This window comes from Bos indicus, chromosome 11 (genome assembly GCF_029378745.1).
Source record: "Bos indicus isolate NIAB-ARS_2022 breed Sahiwal x Tharparkar chromosome 11, NIAB-ARS_B.indTharparkar_mat_pri_1.0, whole genome shotgun sequence".
Taxonomy (NCBI): domain Eukaryota; kingdom Metazoa; phylum Chordata; class Mammalia; order Artiodactyla; family Bovidae; genus Bos; species Bos indicus.
Window position 1 is genome coordinate 98,814,944 of NC_091770.1, and position 25,264 is coordinate 98,840,207.

At 49.9% G+C, this 25,264-nt stretch overlaps 1 protein-coding gene across 10 annotated transcripts in view; it reads left to right on the forward strand.

The window, feature by feature from the left end:
- Positions 1-25,264, forward strand: part of SPTAN1 (spectrin alpha, non-erythrocytic 1) — a 58,330-nt gene that overhangs the window by 12,266 nt on the left and 20,800 nt on the right. For 6 of the 10 annotated variants that reach the window (XM_070799365.1, XM_070799363.1, XM_019970958.2 and 3 more), the window contains exons 4-31: positions 3,180-3,320; positions 3,504-3,650; positions 4,957-5,090; positions 5,257-5,401; positions 5,484-5,638; positions 6,339-6,474; positions 8,136-8,237; positions 9,120-9,257; positions 9,754-9,864; positions 10,543-10,620; positions 10,729-10,884; positions 11,103-11,307; positions 11,811-11,992; positions 12,332-12,575; positions 12,745-12,867; positions 13,533-13,750; positions 14,476-14,568; positions 15,153-15,287; positions 16,361-16,509; positions 17,584-17,643; positions 18,751-18,949; positions 20,304-20,408; positions 20,834-20,857; positions 21,400-21,435; positions 23,507-23,554; positions 24,278-24,369; positions 24,676-24,820; positions 24,921-25,102. In XM_070799365.1, coding sequence (XP_070655466.1) covers positions 3,180-3,320; positions 3,504-3,650; positions 4,957-5,090; positions 5,257-5,401; positions 5,484-5,638; positions 6,339-6,474; positions 8,136-8,237; positions 9,120-9,257; positions 9,754-9,864; positions 10,543-10,620; positions 10,729-10,884; positions 11,103-11,307; positions 11,811-11,992; positions 12,332-12,575; positions 12,745-12,867; positions 13,533-13,750; positions 14,476-14,568; positions 15,153-15,287; positions 16,361-16,509; positions 17,584-17,643; positions 18,751-18,949; positions 20,304-20,408; positions 20,834-20,857; positions 21,400-21,435; positions 23,507-23,554; positions 24,278-24,369; positions 24,676-24,820; positions 24,921-25,102 — 3,683 coding nt within the window. The remainder of the gene's footprint in view (positions 1-3,179; positions 3,321-3,503; positions 3,651-4,956; positions 5,091-5,256; positions 5,402-5,483; positions 5,639-6,338; positions 6,475-8,135; positions 8,238-9,119; positions 9,258-9,753; positions 9,865-10,542; positions 10,621-10,728; positions 10,885-11,102; positions 11,308-11,810; positions 11,993-12,331; positions 12,576-12,744; positions 12,868-13,532; positions 13,751-14,475; positions 14,569-15,152; positions 15,288-16,360; positions 16,510-17,583; positions 17,644-18,750; positions 18,950-20,303; positions 20,409-20,833; positions 20,858-21,399; positions 21,436-23,506; positions 23,555-24,277; positions 24,370-24,675; positions 24,821-24,920; positions 25,103-25,264) is intronic. The other 4 variants (XM_070799367.1, XM_019970964.2, XM_019970965.2 and 1 more) reach the window with 2 other exon arrangements.

The following is a 25,264-nucleotide window of genomic DNA, read 5'->3' on the forward strand; positions in this document are numbered from 1 at the left end:
AGTCCTCAGATTCTTTGTTTGACTTGTTTGGGTGCCATGCGTTGGGTTTGGGGCCATAATTAGTTTTTCTCTGTTTTGTTTTGACAATTCCAATGCCAAAGTATTAAGGGAAAACAAGGCTCTTTAGGGTGAGGTATGCAGACTTAGTTTCTCATGACTGGATGCTGTCTTCTGTCTTTGATTTCTTTCTTATCTACGTGTTTTGTTCTTTGTTATCCAAAGTCTCATTCCATTGAGGGACCAGCCTTTTCAGTCCTTGATGTGTCGAGGCAGTCCCAAAGACTGAGATGCAAGCTACATTCTTAAGCCCCAGCTAGAAATATTCCTTCCTCCGCCTTTCCCTGAGTGAGATCCATGGTGGAACATCCACAGGGACGTCATTCCCTTAGGATCTCGTCTAGTGGTTTTTAGCAGTAAATACTTGTTGTGTCTCTTTTGCTCTCATATACTGTGCAGTCTCTTATTGAAGACTTGCAATTAGCCTTATATTGTTAATAATAAACTGTTAACTAGGAATGATTGTAAATAGGAAGTAAATTCTAATTGCTGTATGACCAATCATTTAATTACTACATTCAACCCATTTGGGCAGTGTAATACATGTGTCTGCGATTAAATACAAAGACATAGGACTTCCCTAGTGATCCAGTGGTCAAGACTGCTTTTCCACTTTAGGGGGCCACGGGTTCAGACCTTGGTTGGGGAACTAAGGTCCTGCATGCCACATGGCACAGCCAAAAATATTAGAGATATATCTGCCCATTTCCCCACTCTTGTGTATAGTCTTACTGTAAATGAAATCAGCCAGAGTGAATGGGGCTGCTCTGGGCTAGTTTAACCAGGTTACAGGGAACGTGAGATATAGATCACGTGTGTGGCTTTAGTAATCAGTCCGAGGGCAGGAGACCCAGAACTCCCTTCAGTCCCCTCTTCCCTCTTAAGAGATCTTATTAAAGCAGCATTAGAAAGCACTAGCTGCTCTTTGTTGAGAAGCTGTGAGCAGCCATTTAGGTGCAAACACTTCACCAGGACTTTTACATCCGTTGTCTCTAATCTTCATGGGAAGCTTGCGAGGGAACCATAGCCTAGAAGGGTAGGAACAGAGGCTTAGAAGTTTGAGTGACTTGCCCAGGTTCCCACAGCCAACAGGTGACAGAACCAGTGTTTCAATCTCCGGTCACAATTACTCGCTTTATTTTCCCAGCCCATGTTTCACTCCTACCTGCTTTCCGTAATTTCTCCTGACTGCCCCTCAGAGCTGCTCCTGCTTGCCCAGGCCTCTGTTGAGAAACCCAACTGAGTCAGCCAGGAATTCTGCTCTACCCCGCCAGCTGTCCGTGCGTTTCCCCAGCGCACCTGCCGCCCTGCCGGCTCCCGCTCTCACACGCCAGTAAGCTTCTGAAACTGGCCTCTGTCAGACCTGCGGTGTTGACACGATGAGACACACGGCAGTGGGAAAGCTGCTCAGTCCTGAAACAGGCCTGGCCCCGGTTCTCCCTGGAGGGTGTGGCAGCGAGAGATGTGAGGGACTGACAGCTGACTTGTAGGGAAGGATTTTTGGAGCCTTCTGTGACCCCATTTTGAGTGAAGTGAGGGTTTTCTGGGTGGTCCAGTGATTAAGACTCTGCGCTTCCACTGCTGAGGGCACAGGTTCAGTTCCTGGTCAGGGAACTAAGATCCCACATTGCCATGCAGTGAGGCCAAAAGTTAATGAAGAAACTTTTTTTCCCCTGAGCAAAAGGTTCTCATAGAATCCCGATGTTCATGCACCCAGATCCCACGGTCATCCCACTTGGTAATTGGTCTGGCCCGGTAACTCAGTAGCATAGTTTGGGCAGTCAGTGTTAACACAGAGGAAGGTGGGTGGTATGTGAAGGACCATGTCCTGCATAACCTGTCTGTCACCGGTTTAGACTTTCACACCATACCGGACGGCATGGCGCCCCATAGTGACCGCCACCCACATTGGCTCCCACATCCGAGTAGGTGGATATGGACTTGCCGTTGGTTGCCTTGCCCCTGCTTGCCTGGGAATGCCCGTCACTTCCTTCGCTTTGGTGGACTCTGGTTTAACCATTGGCGATGAAAGTGACTGTCGTGGTGGAAGTTTAATTGTGTGAGCATTTATTTTCCTCCCACTGTTTTCTCCTTTCAAATGAACCACCCATACTTGTTTCTAAGAGAATCCACCCACGTTGACTCGCCTATGGCTTTCACTCTTTCAGTTTGTGGGGAGTGGCGTCTCAATGATGGGTGGGCCCCAGGCCTCTCTCCTGGCGGGGTGTGTGTGTGTCACTCGTTTCTGTCTGTGTGACCCAGAAACTCCCAGTATCTTGGGTAGGCATAATCAACACCCTGAAATTGGGTTAGAAAGCCAGAACACATCGCCTAAGCATGAACTGATGATAATTGCCCCAGTTCCCAACGAGTCCTTACTAGGGCTGTGCTATGAGAACCCAAGATGCTGGGAAGGGACTGTTTGGACCTGTGGCTGCCACCTGGGTGCAGCTTGCTGTCAGCCTTTCTTGTGATGAACTGTGTACCACACGCTGTATCTTCTCACAGAAGCACCAAAACAACTTAGGCCACGAATCCTCTTTGAACGTTGACTGTGTTTCAGGATGCCATCTTTTTTCCTTTGTACTAAGGCCTCTTCACTTGTGCCTTGTAATTATTTCTTTACACGTATGATGCCTCCAGGACCTCTTGTTCTTTCCACTTTACCTCTGTGAATTCAGGACACACCCTTCAGTGATTCCTGCTGCTGTTCCTCGATGACACCTCATCTTTCCCTCCCCAAGTCTTCTGACCTAGAAATCCCACTGTCATAACTTAACAATTAATAAGAACTAAAAACATTACGTAAAGACTTACCAACAATATATCAATAATAATTGGTAATTATAAGAAATAGTAAGTTCTTTGGAGTGAACTAGAATACACATGCTTACAAAAGGTCAGTTGTTTGATAGGTCAACTGTAAGACCTACCAAAACACTGAGGTGTACGTGTTTACGTCTTCTCAGTTCAGTTTACCATTTCCCTGCAGCGTAGGCATTATCTTGAAAAAGACTGGTTCAGAGCTCTGGGAGGTGTCTAGCTGGTTGGAGCTCTGTGGAGGAGCCAGGTCCCCCAGACGTGGCTCTCATGTGGGGGGTGTTGGGCTCTTTAACCTCCAGACTCGTCTGATGGAGCTGCACCGCCAGTGGGAATTGCTCCTGGAGAAGATGCGGGAGAAAGGCATCAAGCTGCTGCAGGCCCAGAAGCTGGTGCAGTACCTGCGGGAGTGTGAGGATGTGATGGACTGGATCAATGACAAGGTACGTTTGAGCAGGAGGGAGATGCCATGACCCTGACCTCCTAAGTAGGAGAGGAGCACGCAGTAAACTGCACGACCCTGAAGTGGCCACGGCCCCTCCGGCACCCGTTTCATGATGGGTTTTGGGAGCCACTGTGCCCGAGTGTGTCTTGGTGACTCTGGCTCTGCTGTGGTCCCCAAACAGGAAGCCATTGTGACGTCTGAGGAGCTGGGCCAGGACCTGGAGCACGTGGAGGTGTTACAGAAGAAATTCGAAGAGTTTCAGACAGACATGGCTGCCCACGAAGAGAGAGTCAATGAAGTGAACCAGTTCGCTGCCAAGCTCATTCAGGTAAATGGGAAGTGCTGCGTGTTCTCATAGCAGCGTTATGGTAACTGCCTTTACATTAATATTAATGTGATACAACTTCATTAATTTTTCCAGAAGGAAAATTTTGATTAGGTGCCTGATTTTTGGGTGAGCAGGTTTTGATAAAGCATGTCTGAGTCCTGTTTAGATCTCAGTAAGGCAGCAGTATTGCTCACTCCTACCTTAGAAAACACTTTTCAACTTGTGGCTGTGGGCAGGAAGGGCAGAGTTCATTTGATCTCTTTACTCCGCCCATTTTCAGGTAGGGCTTGGTGAAGCTTTTATGGGCTGTTGAAGTTGGGCGTCACGGTTTCTCAGACTAGGGTGTGGTGGCGGAAGTTGAAGAGGGTTGGCAGGAGTCCACCGCCACCTCAATGCTCTTCTTGAGTCGGAGCTTCCCTGGACTCCTGGGAGCGGGGGAGCCCTGTAATGAAACAAGGCTCTCCCCTGGGAGCTCTGCAGCCAGAGGGGAGTGGGACTGCCTATCGCTGCTGCTTTATCATTGCCCACCCTGCATGGCTCCAGAGATGTCCAGTACAGTGACCACAGGAGTTTTTGCTTTAGGGAAAACTTGGTTTGGGGGATGGGGGTGCAAACTTTGAACCTGTAGATCCTTCAGGACTGGCATTTGTTTCCTCTTGGCTCAGTGATGAAAGGAGAACCAGCATTCCTCAGACATAACCTCGCCTCCCACATGACAGGATCATGGGGTCCTCAGGATCCTGGGCCATCCCCGGGTCGTGCCAAGGAGAGCGGGCGGGCCAAACCCCAGATCCCACAGGGGGTCCCACAGCCGAGGAGTGCTTTGCCTTATCACTTTACATGTTATTTAAACAAGACACAAGGTCGTTAGTGAGGAAGGAGACTTTGAAAGGAGTGTCTCCAGTGTGAAGTCAGGAACAGATCTGAAAGCCATGTTTCTGGGCAGGCGTGCTTCTCGGTAGCCTCATGACGCCGGACACCCTGAACTTGGGGTGAGCAGTTGTTCATGAGGCGCCCACGCAGGTGCCGCTGCAGGATGTCAGCGCAGGGGCTGCTACAGATGTCCAGAACTTCTCTGGAGAAGCACCACATGACTCCTGGGCTCAGACAAGGGCTCTTCCCTTTTTATAGAACAAGAAATGAAGCTCCCGTGGAAGGAGCTTCCCTCTATTCCACACAGAAAGCCAATGATTCTTCAGAACAGTCAGGATTGCTGAGGCAGACATGTCAGGGAGCCAAGGCCAGGTGAGCAGTGACGGGGTCACAGGTGCCGGTCTGAGTGTTGTGTCTGCCTTTCCTGGCCCAGGAGCAGCACCCTGAGGAGGAGCTGATCAAGACAAAGCAGGACGAGGTGAATGCAGCCTGGCAGCGGCTGAAGGGCCTGGCCCTCCAGCGGCAGGGGAAGCTGTTCGGGGCAGCTGAGGTCCAACGCTTTAACAGGTACCAAGCTGAGGGGGCTTGCAGGAATGGGATCTCCCGGCCAGGTGTGGTGAAGCCTACGGGGAGTTGAAGAAAGTGTGGGGCTGACTGGATCTCTGCCCTGTGTGGCATCCCAGTCCCGGATGGACGATGTAGCTACAGACAAACGGGTGCCTCTGTGTTGTAGGGATGTGGACGAGACCATCAGCTGGATTAAGGAGAAGGAACAGTTAATGGCCTCTGATGACTTTGGCCGGGACCTGGCCAGCGTCCAGGCTTTACTACGGAAACACGAGGGTTTGGAGAGAGATCTTGCTGCCTTGGAGGACAAGGTGGGTTTGGAAGGCAGCTGTTTCTGTGACTGAGTTACTCACCAGGGTCGGAAGAGCAGCCCTGACGAGCGTGTGTCTCCAGGTCAAAGCCCTGTGTGCCGAGGCTGACCGCCTGCAGCAGTCCCACCCTCTGAGTGCCACCCAGATCCAGGTGAAGCGAGAGGAGCTGATCACCAACTGGGAGCAGATCCGCACCCTGGCCGCGGAGAGACACGCACGTCTCAACGATTCCTACAGGTAGAAGCGCTCCTCCAGGGCTCCACAGCCTGTACCGTGAAGCTTTTGTTTTAGAGCTGAGGTCAGAATTGATGGTTAGTTCTCTGTAACAAGGAGAACGTGTTACGGCTTTGGTATAGCTTCATAGCTTTCCTCTAGTAAGAAGATGCAGAAGACTTTTTCTTACTCTATTTGTTATGTATTTCCTTGTTGTGTATTAATGTATTTCTATATTATATTTAGAGACTTGACAACTTTGTAGTATTTGTATATACATGCACAGTATTGATGACTTTATAAATGTCTTTTTTCCAGTCCATATGACTTTGTTAGAACCAATATAAATGGAAATAGCTATTAGCAATAAGTATTTAGCAATCTGAGCATCATGTAAAATATTCTGTTAAAATTGAGTAAATCAGAAATTGAAAGGGAAATAGTATTTCTTACTAGTAACTAGGAGTTGAATTTGGGAATCACAAGGAAGTTGAATATAAGGGACAAGCTCAGGGAATTATAGTGATGAACAGAGCCTAAATTTTGAAGGATTGATTTCAGTCGTCTTTTACTAGTCTAGATTGGAAGAGTCCTCCCTTTCCCAGGGCTAGAGTTTGTATGGCTTGTTAGACTCTTAAGGACATAGAATTTGGAGCTCTGGGGCGGCATCTTCCACCCGGGGCCTCCCCTGGAGACCTCTGCTTACGGACCTTTGGTTTCCCAGGCTTCAGCGCTTCCTTGCCGACTTCCGAGACCTCACCAGCTGGGTCACTGAGATGAAAGCCCTCATCAACGCAGATGAACTTGCCAACGATGTGGCCGGAGCCGAAGCCCTGCTGGATAGGCATCAGGAGCACAAGGTAGTGTTTCCAGGGTCTTCCAGAAGTAAAGCCGTGAGCTTATAGTGCGTGGCTGTAGCTCTGTTACTTCCAGCCTGGAGTGGCTGAAACCTTGCTCACAGGTAGCTCTCACCATGGGGATTGGGGCTGGTTTTGCCTTTGGAGTCTGGCTTTTTCTGCTTCTAATAGATGGTTGCTGCTGCTGCTAAGTCGCTTCGGTCGTGTCCAACTCTGTGTGACCCCATAGACGGCAGCCCACCAGGCTCCCCCGTCCCTGGGATTCTCCAGGCAAGAACACTGGAGTGGGTTGCCATTTCCTTCTCCAGTGCGTGAAAGTGAAAAGTGAAAGTGAAGTCCCTCAGTCATGTCTGACTCTTAGCGACCCCGTGGACTGCAGCCTACCAGGCTTCTCTGTCCATGGGATTTTCCAGGCAAGACTGCTGGAGTGGGGTGCCATTGCCTTCTCCGAATAGATGGTTACTCTCCTGATATGTAACTCATTTAACCATGATTCATAAAATCAAAAGGGCCAAGCTCTAGCAGGGTGGAGGTGCTGTTTTGCATATGTATCCTGTGCCATCTTGAAAAATCTTTAAATGCCGAACTTCATGGTTGGTTTGAGTAAATCTAAACTTCATAATCTGCTCTTTCTCCAAAGTATGTCCATGGGAAATTAGTTTTATGAGATCTTAACAGGCTTTATACCTTAAGAAAAGGGTTTTCTGTGGCTAAGTAATTTTGGAAAAGACTGTTAAGGTTTAAAAAATTATTACTATAAATCTTCTGAGGTGCTAAAAATAAAAAATCAATATACAAAAGTCAGACAGCCCCCTCTGGACTAGCAACAGTTAAAAGCGTAATTTTTAAAAATACTAATTATCACGTGAGAAAATATAAAGTACTTGGGAATCTAACAAAAGTTGTTTAAGACATCTGTGGAGAAAGCTGTACAGTTTTGAGGAAAGGGGAGAAACAGAATAAAGGGGTGGGCATGGTGGAATGATTGCTTGTAGAGGTGCAAATTCTCCCCAAGATGTATGTATTCAGTGCAGTTCCAGGCAGAAGCCCAGAGGCCTTTGTGTCTGAAATGAAACATGCTGATTTTAAAATAAAATTGGAAGGGATTTCCCTGGTGGTCCAGTGGCTAAGATTCCTCACTCCCAATGCAGGGGGCCTGTGTGCAATCCCTGGTCAGGGAGCTAGATCCTACGTGCCACAGCTAAGAGTACACATGCCACATCCAAGACCCGGTAGAGCCACGTAAATAAATAAACGTGAAAGTAATTTAATTTGGAAGAAAAAAAATTAAAACCAGCTGAGACAATTATGAAGAACAGAGGAGGGACTCTTCCTACCAGGTATTATAAAATCATAAGTTGATCTGGCACAAGGAGACCTCAAATAGACCAGTGGAACAGATGATGGAGAGCTCGGGCCCTGTAGATATGTGGACACTTGATGGTTTGACAGATGGCACGAAAAGCCAGTAGGAAGCAGACTTCTTAGTAAGCGATGCTCTCCGGTTTGGTTACCTGGGCTGATACTAGCAAACCTGGCGTCATCTTTGGTTTGTTCTCATTCTAGATGTGATATTCCTGATTTGAATGGTTATACAAAATTCAACAACTTACTCTTTGTTACAAAGTGGTGGACATAAATTGTCCTTTTTTCCCCCCCATTAGGGTGAAATTGACGCTCATGAAGATAGCTTTAAATCTGCAGATGAGTCTGGACAGGCCCTGCTTGCAGCTGGTCACTACGCCTCAGATGAAGTGAGGGAGAAGGTATGAGAGGAGAAAGGGTCTTTTAATAAAAGTCTCTGGAAGCTGTTATCCATCCTTAAATATCCAGACATTGCATTCACCACAGTGTCAGAGAAAACTTAACGCAGGAGATTCTGCCTGGAAGTTAAGGAGCAGCAAACACTTCCAGAGATTTAAAAAGGAGATGCATGATGATTGATTAGAGAAAGTTCCATTTGTGTGGGCCACATGCAACACATTTCCTCCTTAAAGGGGACTTTGCAGAGAGCTGATTCCTGCATTAGTAGCTAGAGTTGAGAGGAAACATTAAATTATGTGTATGTGTATATAATTCCAAAGTTTCAAAGTATCTTTGTAAAGATGCCTGAGGTACATTAGATAATGATTTTTATGTTTTTAATACTATATAGTCCAGGAAGAGACATTTTAAAGACACACTTTATTGTCGTTAACTTTACAGCCTTCAAATTAAGTCTTAAGCATTGATGGATCTAGTGAGTGTGTTCTGAGGAGAACCCACTCAGTTGACACCTCTCACCTAAGAGTCCCTGCTTCTCCTATGCTGCCTCACTTTTACATACGTGCCCTTTTTCTTCCACCAGAGGTTTACTTGTCATGTCTACCTAATATTATATGTGATAATATGGCAATAAATTATTAATAATTCTAGGTTCATCAAACAGGGCCAATTCTTAGGTTTAGCAGGACCATGCAAACCCTCAGGATCTGTGATTTTTGTGTGTGTGTGTGTGACTTGGCTGACACGTGCAAGTGAATGCTATCCTTTTTGTGCAAATCAGAACCAAGGCCTGAAGGTTAGCAGAGGATTAGAAATGCCAGGAGTCTCTGTATCTGATGTTCCCCTCTCTTCCCCTGTTCCCCACCCCCCCACCGCCACCCTAGCTTACCGTGCTGTCCGAGGAGCGGGCTGCGCTGCTGGAGCTCTGGGAGCTGCGACGGCAGCAATATGAGCAGTGCATGGACCTGCAGCTCTTCTACCGCGACACGGAGCAGGTGGACAACTGGATGAGCAAGCAGGAGGTGAGTGGGGTAGGGAGCCGGCCACCTGTGCCATGCTGTTCAGCTGGCCCGTTCGGTTTGGGTTTAGTTCTGCGTCATGCCGAGGGAGGGGTTGCCGGCTTCCATGGCCCCTGCCAACACCTTTCCTATTGCTGAGACTGAAGGGCTCTCAGGAAAGGATCCGGTTTTTCAGAGGACTGTGATGGTGTAAAGTTTTTTGTTAGATTTTCTTTTCCGTTAGAACTTTGCATTTTGTGTGATTTAAATCTACTAGAGGTAATGAAAGCTATTGGAGCAAACTTTCAGTAGAGGGTAGAACGAGGGTTTCATGCTCTTGCTGGATTGGTTTTAAGTGAATCTGGAAGGACCTCTGGCTTCCAGGGGAGACCTGAGAGTTTCATGGCCATAGTCTTTATTCCTCTCCTTTCTGTATTGTGGCCTCAGCAGCCTTTGCTTTCTAGCCCTGAGAGGTGAAGGGCGTCAGACATTATGTCAACACTGTGTTTCCTCCTGTAAGGCGTTCCTGTTGAACGAAGACCTGGGCGATTCCTTGGATAGTGTGGAAGCGCTTCTAAAGAAGCACGAAGACTTTGAGAAGTCCCTCAGCGCCCAGGAGGAGAAGATCACAGTAAGACACCTTCCTGGCGTCCGTGCCGTCACGTGATCCTTGGCGTCAGCGGAGGTCTTTTCTTGTTCTGAGAGGCTTCCGAGCAGAGTCAGAGAAGTCTCCGGGTGCTTACACCCTCGTGAGGGTGATCAGCCACCTTGCTGGAGACACAGCACAGCTTTTAGAATGAAATTGTTCTCTTGATGTAAACCTCCAGGTTGATATTTCCTCCCTGTTAAAGTAGTTAAGAACTAAGGTAAAAGGTTTTCTCCCCAGTGAGCACTGATCTTGGAAGTAGGAATTGAGGAGTTACCATGATTACAATGCTCAGCTTCCACTGCAGGTGGTATGGATTCGATTCCTGGTCAGGGAACTAAGATCCTGCATGCTATGTGGTTTGGCTGAAAAAAAGAATTAGGAGTTGAAAGACTGGTAACCTGTGTCTGACCCCGTCAGATCCTGCCCTGACATTAACTGCAGCCAGTGTCTGCAGGCCTGAGTGGAGCTAGCATCACTGAGCCATCTGACTGAGGACGTCAAGTAAAAACTCGGAAGTTAAGGGATAAAGGTTGTCATAGCAAACCTCAGACTGAAGTCCTTGACGTGGTCTAGAGCGTTTTGTGCTGTGTTCTGCACTCCCCTCTGTGGGCCGAGCTGTGATGAGCCCTCACCAGTGACAAACCCTCTTCTTCCTCCTAGGCCTTAGATGAGTTTGCCACCAAGCTGATTCAGAACAACCACTACGCGATGGAAGATGTGGCCACCCGGCGAGACGCAGTGAGTGCACAACTTCCTCACTAGCCTCCTTTCCATCCATGGGTGTCCCTCCCAAGGCAGGTCAGTTAGGGGTGAGAGTGGAGACTCACAGGGGGCCTTGCCTTCCAGCTGCTGAGCCGTCGCAATGCCCTGCATGAGAGAGCCATGTACCGCCGTGCCCAGCTTGCAGATTCCTTCCACTTGCAGCAGTTTTTCCGTGACTCTGATGAGCTCAAGAGTTGGGTCAACGAGAAGATGAAAACAGCCACGGATGAAGCTTATAAAGTAAGATCCTGTCGGCAGTGTCATGTAGCCCTTGGTCTGTAAGCCAGACACCATGCTTACAAATAGATGTAGCTAAAGAAAAAGAGATTGGAAGTTTCAAAAACACACTACTAAATGTAAGCTGGCGGTTTCATACGTCCCCTATGAAGATAACGTGCGAGTGCAGTGCAGCGTAACTTGCTGTCCTGTGGTTCGAGAGAGAACCTCTTTCTTGGCAGGATCCATCCAACCTACAAGGGAAAGTGCAGAAGCACCAGGCCTTTGAGGCCGAGCTCTCGGCAAACCAGAGCCGCATCGACGCCCTGGAGAAAGCCGGGCAGAAGCTGATCGATGTCGACCACTATGCCAAGGACGAGGTGGCGGCTCGGATGAATGAGGTCATCAGTCTGTGGAAGAAGCTGCTGGAGGCCACAGAGCTGAAAGGTGAGGGGAGGCATGCATGGGGTTGTGGTAGGTTTAGAGAGTTAAATGCTCGTCCTTGGTTTAAGTACTTGGGCCACCTAGGCGAGCTGCACCAGGTGACTGGGCACTGGGGCTCACTTCCTGAGGGAGTCAGCTGCGTGGGTGCCTAATGATGTGCAGGGTTGGCGGATGTGACTGTGTGCACTGGCTGGTGGGGGAGCCTGAGAGAGGAGGGGCTGATTTGGTCAGTGGGCCTGGTTGGCTGGGGCCTCCTCACTAGAAGAGGTCAGCAGTGAGCCGAGGACACCTAACCATTCGTCAGCACTTAACCCATGGGGCTCATTCCAGCTCCGCATTTGGAAGGCAGAGCCGAGTTTGCAGTTTTCCTTCACCTTGTGATAGACGTGAAGCCATCACTGAAACCCTGCCCCGTCGTGGTCCTTCCGAGAGGTGCCGCTGTTTACGAGCAGCGCTGGCAGAAGGGTGATACTCACCCACAGACTCAACCTTGCTTCCTTGACCAGGCATAAAGCTCCGCGAGGCTAACCAGCAGCAGCAGTTTAATCGCAACGTTGAGGACATCGAGCTGTGGCTGTATGAAGTGGAAGGTCATCTGGCCTCGGACGACTACGGCAAAGACCTCACCAACGTCCAGAACCTCCAGAAGAAGCACGCCCTGCTGGAGGCTGACGTGGCAGCTCACCAGGTACGGGCCCTGGACACGGATGTGGGGCCGTGGGCGTGGGAGCGAGAGGGGCCGGTCAGCCGAGGCCGGTCAGTTCGGGGGGTATGAAGTGTGTCGATGCCTTAGAGAATCGTGGATGCACCGCTTGCTTCTGTTCAGGTTGGTCTGCTTGCCCTTGGAGCTTCCTAGGAGCCCCAAATGGGGAAAGGGCGGCTGGAAGCGCACTCCAGGGAAACAACTGTGTGTGTTTTCTGTGTGTGAGCAAACCACACCTGAGGCAATAACGTCAGCCAGGAGACGTCCAGAACGCGCTTGGCCGGCCCCGGGCCAGGCTTTGAACACTGTCCTTCCCGTCTCCAGGATCGCATCGATGGCATCACTATCCAAGCCCGCCAGTTCCAGGACGCGGGCCACTTTGATGCTGAAAACATCAAGAAGAAGCAGGAGGCCCTGGTAGCTCGCTACGAGGCGCTCAAGGAGCCCATGGTTGCCCGGAAGCAGAAGCTGGCTGATTCCCTGCGGTTGCAGCAGCTCTTCCGTGACGTCGAGGATGAGGAGACGTGGATTCGGGAGAAAGAACCCATTGCCGCCTCCACCAACAGAGGTCAGACTGCCTCTGTCAGACGGAAGTCCAGTTAGGAAAGGGAGGGGACCCGTGTCCGAATGAGCAAAGTAAAGTTTCAGTTGAACTGAGTTTTTAAGTGAAACCGTGGGGAAAGCTGAGAGTGATGGGGTTGACTTTTCTCTTGACTTGGGAGTGGTTTCTCTTTCAGGCAAAGATTTAATTGGAGTCCAGAACCTGCTAAAGAAACACCAAGCACTACAAGCAGAAATTGCTGGCCACGAGCCCCGCATCAAAGCAGTCACACAGAAGGGGAACGCCATGGTGGAGGAGGGTGAGTGTCATCAGGAGGTGGCTTTGTTCTCGTTTGTCGTTTCGCCCGCTGAGTGCATGGTCCCGGGTCAGGCTGGGCTAGGGGTTGAAGACTGTCCCCCCATCTCCTGACTGTGACTCTGACTAGTCCATAACCTTTCTGAACCTGAACTCACCCCCCAGCCACCAGCTTCTCAACTTCTCCCACAGTTGAGAAGACTGCTGCTGCTGCTGCTAAGTCGCTTCAGTCGTGTCCGACTCTCTGCGACCCCAGAGACGGCAGCCCACCAGGCTCCCCCATGCCTGGGATTCTCCAGGCAAGAACACTGGAGTGGGTTGCCATTTCCTTCTCCTGTTGAGAAGACTAAGTGAGGTCAAATACTGAGGAACCTGAGACAGTGCCCAGCACTCAACGAGTTTCCAGGATGGAGAGTAGGAGGGGGCTGTGGGTTTTATTGTTTGTTTATGATGACATCACTAATGCCAACTAGGGCCATCTGCTTAGAGTCTAGACAGACATCGTGGTCTGAGGAGATCTGTTAAAGGGTTGGAACCTGGGCCTCATATAAAACTGGGAACATGAAGGGACGTGGCTCCCTGGACAGAGTCGCAGAGGCTGTGAGCGCTCAGAGGACCTTGTTTGTCCCCATGTTTCTCATTGTCCTCCTTCCCCTGCCCGCCCTACAGGCCATTTTGCTGCTGAGGACGTGAAGGCCAAGCTCCATGAGCTGAACCAGAAGTGGGAGTCGCTGAAGTCCAAGGCCTCCCAGCGGCGGCAGGACCTGGAGGACTCGCTGCAGGCCCAGCAGTACTTTGCTGACGCCAACGAGGCTGAGTCCTGGATGCGGGAGAAGGAGCCCATCGTGGGCAGCACCGACTATGGCAAAGATGAGGACTCGGCCGAGGTGATGCTTACTGGGGGTACCAGGCTCAGGCTGGGGCCGGTTAGGAGAATGTCCACGTGTGCAGGGTGCAGTCTCATGGCTTTTAAGGTGTTCCAGCATCTTCCGCTTTCCTCTGGTAATTCTATTATGCTCACAAAAGAGAGAAGGCAGCCTTGGTGTTTCACTCTTAGCCGTGACCATGTCTCCGTTCTTCATTTTTTCTGTATACCTATGTGTACATAAGCACAGTTTTTTGTTAGTCATCTTTTTTGAATGAAATTCTTAAATTTTATTCATGAAGGTCTAGGTGTAGCCGTGTGCCTGCCTTTTCTTGCCTCTTCACATAAACCGTCATGAGCTGAATATTGACCCGACCTGATAGGGTTTGGAGTAGCAGGAAGCACCGAGGGTGGTGGGAAGGGGGTTTACTGGAGGAGGGCAGCATGTGCCCAGCTGCCACTTACCAGGAGTGTTCAGTTCTCAGGATGGGTGGTGGATCACTGTACATGTGATGATGTTCTTTATGACTCCTCATCTGTTCCAAGGGTTGCATAATTAAGTATGGATGAAAAGATTATAGAAAATGTGATATTTTCTCCACGTTAAGTGTTTATAATATAAAGGGAGAGAGAGTGATCAAGTCACCGGGTAGCTAAACAGATTTCAGAGGCAGATGGTGTGTTGGGGAGGCAGAGGGGCTGCTCTGGCTCCTTGCTCAGGGTTGCCGTGTGTGACTTGGATTTCAGGCTCTGCTAAAGAAGCACGAGGCATTGATGTCGGATCTCAGCGCCTATGGCAGCAGCATCCAGGCCCTGCGAGAGCAGGCCCAGTCGTGCCGGGTGAGCAAGGTTTTTCCTGTCAGCAATTGCGAGATCCCAGGGGTTGGGTGGGGGCCGGGGAGCAGGGGGGCCAAAAGACCCAGGTGCTGACAGCAGGTAGCATGATCATAGGTGACATTCTTTTATTTATGTGTTTTTAGCTGTGTTGGTCCTTCATTGCTTCATGGGCTTTCTCTAGTTGCAGAAAGCGGGGGCTACTCTTCTCTGTGGTGCACAGGCTCTAGGGCATGTGGGCTCAGTAGTTGGGGTACCCAGGCTCAACAGTTGAGGGCATAGGCTTAGTTTTTCCAAGGCATGTGGGATCTTCCTGGACCAGAGATCAAACCTGTGTCTCCTGCATTGGCAGGCAGATTCTTAACCACTGACCCACCAGGGAAGCGCCTGTAGGTGACTTTCCTGTGACCTTAAAGGTCCCAGACAGCTGAGCTTCCTGAATCAGATCTTGTTGGTGGGTTCAGAGGAGAACTGTCACCAGTGTATGTTTGGTGAATGTGGGTCTTCTGCTGAGGCTGGGATCTGCAGTGGCTGAGACGGCACTCTGGAGACATCCCGTAACTGTGTTTGCCCTTCCTTTGGATTTTTAGCAACAAGTGGCCCCCATGGATGATGAGACTGGGAAGGAGCTGGTCTTGGCGCTCTATGACTATCAGGAGAAGAGTCCCCGAGAGGTCACCATGAAGAAAGGAGACATTCTCACCTTACTCAACAGCACCAACAAGGCAAGCACAGAGGATGACCAGGGGTGGTTTCCACGTATTAGGTGTCTTGGGAGCTTGTCTTTCCAGGATGAGGCTGGTTTAAAACTTGAAGTTACTAGAGTTTCCAGGTCAGTCTCCCGTGTCGTGTGGGTTTACTGTTTTGCCTGTGACTGAGATGACCAGTCTGTTTCCATAAATACCTGAGAGCTAGGGTAGTGACTCTTACTCTCAAGGAGAGCTTTTTCTTCATGGACCACTTCCAAGTGGAATTTTTTTCTCTTTTGAGCCAAAGTCTGCTTCTTTGTCACTGGTACCTGTTGGTTCTAGACTGTAGGGCCCCACAGCAGAGGGTTGAAGACAGGCTCCAGCATCACCCTGTAAGCTCCGCCTTCTCATCTTCTCCAACTTCAGTGCTGCCTGGTTCATCAGTCTTTCTTCCTTAACGTATTCTGACTGACCATGGCCTTGGAATGAGGCCATCATCTGAAGAGCCCCCCAAGATCCTGCCCCCTGTCTTGGTGTAGGCTGGAGAAGTGTTAGGCACCTCCTGTTCCCAGCCACTCAGCTCACCTGGTCGTGGGACTTTGAGGAAACCCTGGCCAGTGTTGTTCTGCTGACCCTAAACCTGAGCTAACTGCCTGGTCTGACTCTGGTGTACTCAAGAGCAGCCTCCCCCAGTAGAAGCTGTGGTGATGGCAGACTGTGTGTCTGTGTTGGCCCCACAGAAGCCACTGGTCACAGGCAATCACGGGGGGCTTCGGAGGTCCCAGAGCATCTGAGGTTTTATTAAATTTCCTGAAGTATGGCTAGAGGCTGCCTTGTTAGCACAATCCTGGGGCATCTGTATGAAAGAGAAGGCGGCCTTCCTGCTCCAGTGAAGTCATGGCTGCCTCGCTTATGACCCTCCCCATACGCGGCAGGTCACGAGGGGACTGAAATTCCCATCTCCACACCAGGTGACTTTGGTACCGTCACTGGACCCTCATGATGTGACTAGAGCTCTTCATGTGTGCACGTGTGTGTGCACGGGCCTCCTTGGGTTCTCCCTCCATCGGGAGGAATTTGCCATGAAGACGGTCTCTTTTTGCCTGTAGGACTGGTGGAAAGTGGAAGTGAATGACCGGCAGGGCTTCGTGCCGGCTGCCTACGTGAAGAAGCTGGATCCTGCGCAGTCGGCCTCCCGGGAGAACCTCCTGGAAGAGCAGGGCAGCATCGCGCTGCGGCAGGAACAGATCGACAACCAGTAAGGGCCTTGCGGGCGGTGGTGGAGGGCCGGTGGAGGTCTGCGCCTGCGCCGTGCGTTTGTGAGGGGCTGTGGTGGAGGCCGCCCTGAGCTGAGGCTCCAGGGCGAGCACTCTGCTGGTGCCCATCTGCGCTCGAAGGTGTACTCTCCCCCCGTCCCCACGGCATAGCTTACCCACACAGCTCTGATCCCAGGAACCTTTAATCCCTTTTTTATCCTTTGGTTTGTTGTTTTCCCTGCGTTTGCCAGTTGCTTTTCCTAAACAACGTTTGCTAATTATCACCATCTGGATCTTTGTTCTCCAGTTCAGGAGGTGCTCTCTGAATGGGGTTTTTAGCTGTTCCACACCTCTTGAGCTCTGTCCTCTGCAAAAGGCTGCATAGAGTGTGTTTCTCTACCATGGTTTTGTGCTCTGAGAATGGAGTGTATGTTTTACGAAACAGCTCTGCACTCTTTCCTGTGGCTAAGCTCCCTTAAAGACCCGCACCCCTCTTTTAGGGCACGTCTTGCACCACTAATGAGATCTAAAGCTGTGGATACCTGGGTGATAGCCAGGAAGTACACTCTGACAAGAGGCTGGAATGGTAGAACTTTTTTGACCCTGTTAATCCCTGCAGAGGTCAGTTTTTATACACTTACCGATGCTTTCTATTACTGCTAAGAATGAGAGGTTTTGGCCTGGATCATAAACATGAGAGCAAAAAAGTGGACCAGATCACTGACTCCAGTGCATGTCAGCCCTCAGGAAAACCTGTAACTCCGGGCGGTCACTGTACCCTGGCCTGGCTCTGTGAAGCGACCAGTGTCTCTAGCCAAGGAATGTTTACTGCCTTAAGCATGGCAGACAGGAAAACAAAGGTGAACTAACACTCTCGTGTCACTGGATTTGATTTTCCTGCTCTTTCCTTACTGTGACTTCATTCCCGGGCTAGCCTGCTTCCAAGAGCTCTCGAATGACTCCGTCATTTCCCCCTTGAAGCGTCCACCGTCCTGGCCCCCGTCGGAGCCGCTGCCTCACAGCCCGTGGATTAACCCACTAATCCGTGCGTGCTTTTGCTGTGCCCCCCTGTGCAGGACGCGCGTAACTAAGGAGGCTGGCAGCGTGTCTCTGCGTATGAAACAGGTGGAAGAACTGTGAGTAGGCCGGAAGCCCTGCCGAGCACCACCCGCCGCCCCTGTCCATCCTCCCTTCCCTGCTTCTCTTGAAGGCGCTCACTGGTCAAGGAAGGCGAGGTGGCGGGAGGGCCCGTCTCTGGCAGCAGCTTTGGCTCACGAGGGAAGGGGTTCGGGTGAAGCTGTGTCAGCTGTGGCCGCTTCTCTCGTTGGTGCTTCTGTGCAGCCGTGCGTTCAGAGCCTGGTCGGTTCGCCTGCTGTTAGCTTTCTTACTGGACTAGCCACTGTCAGCAGACCGGGCAGCCGGTACCCTAGTGCTCCTCTCTTGGCAGGAAACCAAATGCCTCTTAAAGTCTCTGATTCTTGGTAACACGTTCCTGTTTTATTTCGCTTTTGGAGACTTAGATTCTATTCTAGATCTTTTTTTAACTTTCAACTCAGTTGTATTAAGTTTGCTATTTTCACATCTGCAAGGATACCAGGAGTTCAGCCTGTTGTATTTTGGTTCCCAAGGGTTCAAGTGTTGTTGGATTCTTCATAAGAAATCCTCAGCTAATGAAATGTGCTTTACGTGATTTCTCCTTCCAAAGTGGCCAAAACTTCCTGAGAAATAAGTATATTAACGTTAGAAACAGTAGGAATTCCCTACTGTTCCAGAGATACTAACACCCTGAATGAGGCTGTTGTAAAGCTCAGCGTGCCTTTCCCCACCACCTGGGGGCTGCTGGCAGAATCATACGACAGGAGAACAGGCCCTCTGCATACACCACGCCCAGCAAGTCCATCTCATCGGGCAGCTGTGGTCGCATGGAGCCTGTGTTGTGCTGAACGCTTGGTTTTGGTCCTTTGTGGTTGTGGTGTTGTCAGTGCACACGCGGCCCCGGGGCTGAGTGTGCCGGGCTGTCCCCGCCACCCCATTGTGAATGGTGCAGTGTGTGCTTGTCCCAGAGGCTGTCCGTGGGTCCTCGGGGCCTGTGTCTTCACCTGCTGTCTGATACTCTGCCGCCACGGCGTCATCCTTATCAACACACAGCCTTGGACCGCCTCTCGAAGACACAGGTGGTCTGCTTCCATAGGAAGTTAACCCACCTCCCCTCCCTCCCTCGTCACCCTCTTGAATTACTTCAGGTACCATTCTCTGCTGGAACTGGGAGAGAAGCGTAAAGGCATGTTGGAGAAGAGCTGTAAGAAGTTCATGTTGTTCCGTGAAGCGAACGAGCTACAGCAGTGGATCAATGAGAAAGAAGCGGCCCTGACAAGTGAGGAGGTTGGCGCGGACTTGGAGCAGGTTGAAGTGCTGCAGAAGAAGTTTGACGACTTCCAGAAGGTATGGGAGGTCTTGCAGCTGAGCGGAAAATTGTTCAAAGATTTGGATCTCTTGACATTTGACTGTGGATGTCTGGAATGAAAATTACAGAGATTATATTCCTCTGTCTCTGTAGCCATTTTTAAACAAGTTTAATCATAACTTTTCTTGCACCAGTTTAGTTCTGAGAAGACATCAATACGTGCAGTTTTCTCTACATGTTGTTTTAAGAATTTGCCTAATCTATCATACAAAAATGTATAAAAGTAGTTCTCCTAATTAGGGTTAAGTTCACATAACATTGGGCTTCTCTAGTGGCTCAGTTGGTAAAGAATGTGCCTGCAACACAGGAGACCCAGGTTCAATCCCTGTGTTGGGAAGATCCCCTGGAGAAGGGAATGACTACCACTCCAGTATTCTTTCTTGGACAATGCCATGGGTAGAGGAGCCCGGTGGGCTACAGTCCATGGAGTCGCAAAGAGGCAGATATGACTGAGCGACTTTCACGTAACATACAGTTAACTGTTTTCAAGGATACAGTTCAGAAGCATTTGGTTCGTTGACAGTGTTCTATTACCATCACTTCTGTCTGTTTCGAAAGGAGACCACAGACCCATGAAGCAGCCTCTCCTTACCCCTCTCCCCGCCTCCACACCAACACCTGGCAAACACCAAACTGCTTTTTGTCTCTGGATGTATGTGTCCTGGACATTTCATATAAATGGAAGCACATATTATGTTACTCTGTAACTAGGGGCTTCACAGAGGGTTTGGAAAGTCTTGTCATTGTAGATGGACCAGTGATCTTCTAGTGTTTATTGGCTAATGCTCCGTGGTGTGTATATATGTACCACATCTTGTGTATCCATTCCTCCAGTTTAAAAATACTCTTGTGGGACTTCCCTGGCCGGCCAGTGGTTAAGACTGTGCTTCCAGTGCAGAGGGTAGGGGTTTGATCCCTGATCAGCAACATTCCAGATGCCTGCGTACTGTGGCCAAGAAGCATATATATATTCTTATGACCAGTTCAGTTGGGTGGGAGGGTGCCTCGTGGCAAGCTCTAAAATTTCATCACATTTTTAATATGTGTCCTCTCCCCCACAAAGGAAGGTTTTTAAAAAATCTCCAGCCAGAATAGTTTTTCATTAACTACAGTTCGTTTAATAAGTAAGAGAGGCTATTTCCAACGCCATGTGGTTTTCTTCCTTCTTCAGTAGCAGCAAGCAGGATTTTCTGATTTAGGTCATTGTCAAGGAGTAGAAAAACTACTTATGGGATACCTGTCAGATAGAAATTTATGTAGTTCATGAGTATCTGTGGTCCTCCTTTGGATTGCTGTTGTGAGTTCTAGTTACATTGTCTTTGTTCTTTGAAGGATCTCAAGGCCAATGAGTCGCGGCTGAAGGACATTAACAAGGTGGCTGAAGACCTGGAGTCGGAAGGTCTGATGGCGGAGGAGGTGCAGGCCGTGCAGCAGCAGGTGGGGGTCTGGCTCCCACGTGGAGCCTGCTCGGGAGCAGCTTGGCGCCCCCGGCCTGTGCTGTAGCCCAGCTCACGTGCCCCGCAGTGCGCAGTTGGGCCAGGGTGCGGGTTCTCCGTGTGACCTGCACTGTGTTGTTTACCTTCAACGGGAGGGAAAAACAGGTCTCCTTCTTAGGCCCCTTAAGTATCGTGGTAGTTATTGAATCTTTTTTAGGCCTTAACTGGTAATAAATTCATGCAGTTCCTTAAATGAAAGGTTCTGTGTAGAAACACTTGGTCGCCCTGTAGACTTTAATAGCTCCTCTGGCCAGTCACGTTGCCTGTCTCTCTGTAATCTCTCCCATGCCTCCAGTTTGACTTGACAGTGGCAGGTGTTACTGATGTTTCCTCTAATAATGTGATCGTTTCCTTCTCTGCTTGTAGGAGGTGTATGGCGCGATGCCCAGGGTAAGTGTCAGGTGCCCCGTCTATAACTTGAACTTGAGGATTAACTCTTGGGAAGAGTATACAGTCAAGAGTCCCATAAAGATTTCTGTTCTTGAACCTCTAGAGATGGCGTTTTGTGTGTAAAAGCCTGTGCAAAAGAAATAAGTTGATTTCTGTGTGTCATTCTCCAAAAATCAAAAAGTTTTTCTCTGTCTGGTTTCTTCGAACTTTTTCGCCAGCAGTTACTTAGGTTTATTTATCCCTTTTCAAAGAATCCTCTGAGAATGATATAAAGAGAAGCTGGAAATTTTATTAAATTTCCCCATTCTCTCCATCTCTCCTACTGCATTTTAAAAAAAAGAGACACTTTTTCACTCCTGTTTGCTTCATTTCCCTCAGTCAGCCCTGCAATTTGCTGCCAGCCAGTGATAAGTTCTGACTCGCAGTGGGGAACACTGTTCTGATTTCTCTGAACTTCCCATCGTTCAGAGGAAAAGCTGATGCAGCTTTGTTTTGTGCTCAGTTTCTTCGCTGCCTAAATTCTTCCCTTTTTCTTCAAACAGGATGAATCTGATTCCAAGACAGCCTCCCCTTGGAAGGTAAGAGTTTCTCTGCAAATTGTTAATTCCAGAGGTTTTCCAGGACCAGAAATGCTTCATGTCCTTTTCTAGCGTGCCTGTTTCTGAGTAGTTAGGCTTGTCTGAGTGTGGTCATTTCTGGCCTTGTGTGGCCTGGTGTCTTTCTGACCCTGGTGTTAATATTCTTTGAATCGGTCACGTCTTGAAATGTGATGCTTAATAACACAGAAGCAGCATGTCTTCCTGCAGACGCTCAGCACAAGTTCAGGTAGGGGTTGAGCTTGTCACATACTGTCTCTGCCAAAGTGTACAGTTGGCCATCTGTGTTTGGATTCAACCAACCAGCAATTGAAAATGCTGGCATTCGATCCATGGTTGGTTGAATCCAAGGATTCAGAACCTGAGCACACAGGGCGTCAGCTCTAAGGGACTTGAGCATCCATGAATTTTAGTACCTTGGGGGGTCCTGGGACCCTTTCCCCTTAAGAACCAAGGATATGGGGATGACTGCAGTTTGCAGAGGTCATACTGCATAGTGAGGCATGGTCCCACCAGTAGGACTGCAGCTCTAGAGGAAATGACATGAAGATGAAAACGGGAGAAGAGTTTCTTTTCAACATCCGCCTGACCGCTTTCTCCTGGTGCCTAAGAAAGGCTTGATGGAAAGTCCATGTCCTGAGGCGAGATGTTTATAAGCTGCAGTGGACGTTGTTCCACAGAGACTGGGGTGGTGCTTAGCCAGGTGGACGTAACTCTGAGCAGCAGGCCCAGGGAGCGTTCTCGTGTGTAGTGCTTATGGCCATGATTATGGAGCCAGCTGCTCAATGCCAATTGGAGCATCTTTCCTCCTGACTCAGCTCGTCAGGAATATGTCCCTTAAGTTATAGACAAGCTGGAAAAAGCGGGTTTCTTCGTGAAGTCATATCTTCCTAAAATATAAAGAAAGCATGAAAACCTAGCAACAGGCTCTCACACCAGTCCCTCGTTTGGTACTTCACAGCCCTGTCACCTGGCTTGTCGCGGGGACCTAGGTTGAAAGGGATTTGTTTCTCGGGCCTCCTTATCTCCCCAGGCTCTGACCATTCTGCTTATTAAATAGACTGTAAATTGCTTGGAAAGATGCATGTTTCCTTTTATTCCACTTTCTCCTTTTTTCTCTGTCTTAATTTCCTTACATAACAAAATTTAGTCATTGGTGTCATGAATGGGCAGCATCCTTATCTATTTGACATCTGGCAGAGTTTGCCAGAGTTTTTCTGGTAACACATTTTTTCAGAAATACATATCAGATGACTTGATAAACACCAGTACTTCCTGATTCTGAAAAGAATGGGAAACAATGGCTGTCTGCTTTCTGACCCCTATACACACCCACACTGGTTGAAAACATCGTCTGGGTGTGTCCCTGGAACATTCCAGGAGCCCGACTTCCCTACATACACACTCGGCTCCTCCTTTTTGTTATGTACTTGAGGATTACAGGCCTCACATGCCTGTCAAGTGGGGTTTCTTTCTGATTAAACCGGGTCAGCTCTGAGAGCCCAAGGGGCACGATTTTTAAAAGTGACATTGATGAGAGGAAGCTAATTCATCAGTGTCTTTTCTTTCTCATCCAGTAAGGTTGTTTCCCTTAGTTCAAGGGGCCACTGTTAGAAGGAGTAACAATCCAGTAACCATAAATAGAAATGAAATTATTGGTGCACTTGAGTGTTTAAATAGTCTCAGCTGGCAGCATTTCTTCCATTGAGTGTGTTTTCTGGACTCTTCTCCTATAGTAGGAACAAGAAAAAGACACAGTAGTCTTTGAGCTGCTTTTTTCTGTCTAGTCAACTGTTTTAATTATGGTTTCCACTGTTCTTTCACTCTTCATGTAAAATTAACCATTGAGTTGGATGTGATTGTGCACTTGCGTTTCTGCCTGACTTTCTCCTTGTTGGTACTTTATTGCTGCTCTGTTCAGAAATTTGACAGTATTCTTTTACAATCATTTGGTGGACAATTGGGCCCTAATTAATGGCACTTGCATCTCAGATTTCTCTTGTAATCAGCAGACACGTGATTAGTTTGCTCTTCTGCTTCCCTCCCCACATAGTCTGCTCGCCTGATGGTTCACACCGTGGCCACCTTTAATTCCATCAAGGTAAGACACCAGGACAGCTTCCCTGGTCCTCCCTGGTCTCCTTCCTCATGTCCTGCTCCCGTCTTCAGCAAGGCTCTTGTCCTCACAAGTTGTGTGAGCTGTAGCAGTTGTCACTCTCGTGGCTCCAAAGGTGTCCTGGTCACTGTTGTTCTCTTTGTGTGGCAGGAGCCATGATAGGCTCACCCAGTTCTGCCGGGGCCTCCCGGAGGGCTGGGAGCTGTGGGGAGCGTGTTATCCGGAAGGCAGTGAAGGCCTTTCCTGACTCCTTTTTGGGCCCCAGGCTGGTTTGTCCTCTGAGGACAGGGTCCTACAGCCACGCTGTGCTCAGGCTGCTTCCCCCCCAGTGGTGCCGCCAAGATAAGTCCGGGGCGGCAGACGTGGGACTCTGTCCACTCGGCAGTCGTTCCGAAGCTGATGCTGTGAGGCAGGCACCGGGCTAGGCACTGAGATGAGGACAGATCAGCTTTCTCTCTCCTGCTGCTTCCACGGCCATTCCAAGCTGGGTGCTGGCAGAGTGTTTGCACCGTGGGGTCTGGCAAGCTGTGGCCAGATCTGACTTTCTGGACTTTGGCTATCATGGTGTGCTCACCGATTGAACTGGGAAGGTCGGAACCAGGAAGTCCTCGGTGCCCCAGGCTTTCCTTTCTCGTGAAGCCACCAGGGCTCTGGTTCTGCCCTTTCCCTGGAGTCAGGTGTGGGCTGACGCCTCCTGTCCTCCGGCAGGAGCTGAACGAGCGCTGGCGGTCCCTGCAGCAGCTGGCTGAGGAGCGGAGCCAACTCTTGGGCAGTGCCCATGAAGTGCAGCGGTTCCACAGGTGAGGGGTGGCTCCACGGGCAGGAGTGGTCCTGCGGCAGTGAGGGGTGGGCTCCACAGGTGAGGGGCAGCCCAGGCTGGCAGGAGAAGGAGCCGGCGACGGTCAGGTTCACCTTGGCTGGATCTTGTCCGTGCTGGTGCTCTGGCACTTGATGGATGCTCAGTCAGTACTGCTGAGCGGGGGGACATGTGCTCCGTGCCATTTAGAGCGCAGTTGGTGGGCCGCTGACATGTGCCAGTGAAACACACTGGGGTCAAGGCAGCCATACTCTGCACTCATGAATGTGAACGTGCGTCTTACCTACAGAGATGCTGACGAAACCAAAGAGTGGATCGAAGAGAAGAACCAGGCTCTAAACACAGACAACTACGGCCACGACCTGGCCAGTGTCCAGGCCCTGCAGCGCAAGCACGAGGGCTTCGAGAGGGACCTCGCAGCCCTTGGTGACAAGGTGAGAGGCGGCGCACGGACGCAGAGTTGGCTTTCCTCAGTTCTGCCGGAGGCCACACTCCCCCTTCCCCACCTCTCACTCTCACCTCTTTCTTCCCCAGGTGAACTCGCTCGGGGAGACAGCCGAGCGCCTGATCCAGTCCCACCCCGAGTCGGCAGAGGACCTGCAGGAGAAGTGCACTGAGCTGAACCAGGCATGGAGCAGCCTGGGCAAGCGTGCCGACCAGCGCAAGGCCAAGCTGGGTGACTCCCATGACCTGCAGCGCTTCCTCAGCGACTTCCGGTGAGAAGCAGGCTCGGGCCAGAGGCCTTTCTAGCTGGATGAAATACATGCGTAGGCTGAACACATCTCAGGTTTGATCCTGGGAATTACTTGGTGGTCCAGTGGTTAGGACCTGGTGGTTTCACTGGTAAGGGCCCAGGTTCAATTCCTGGTCAGGGAACC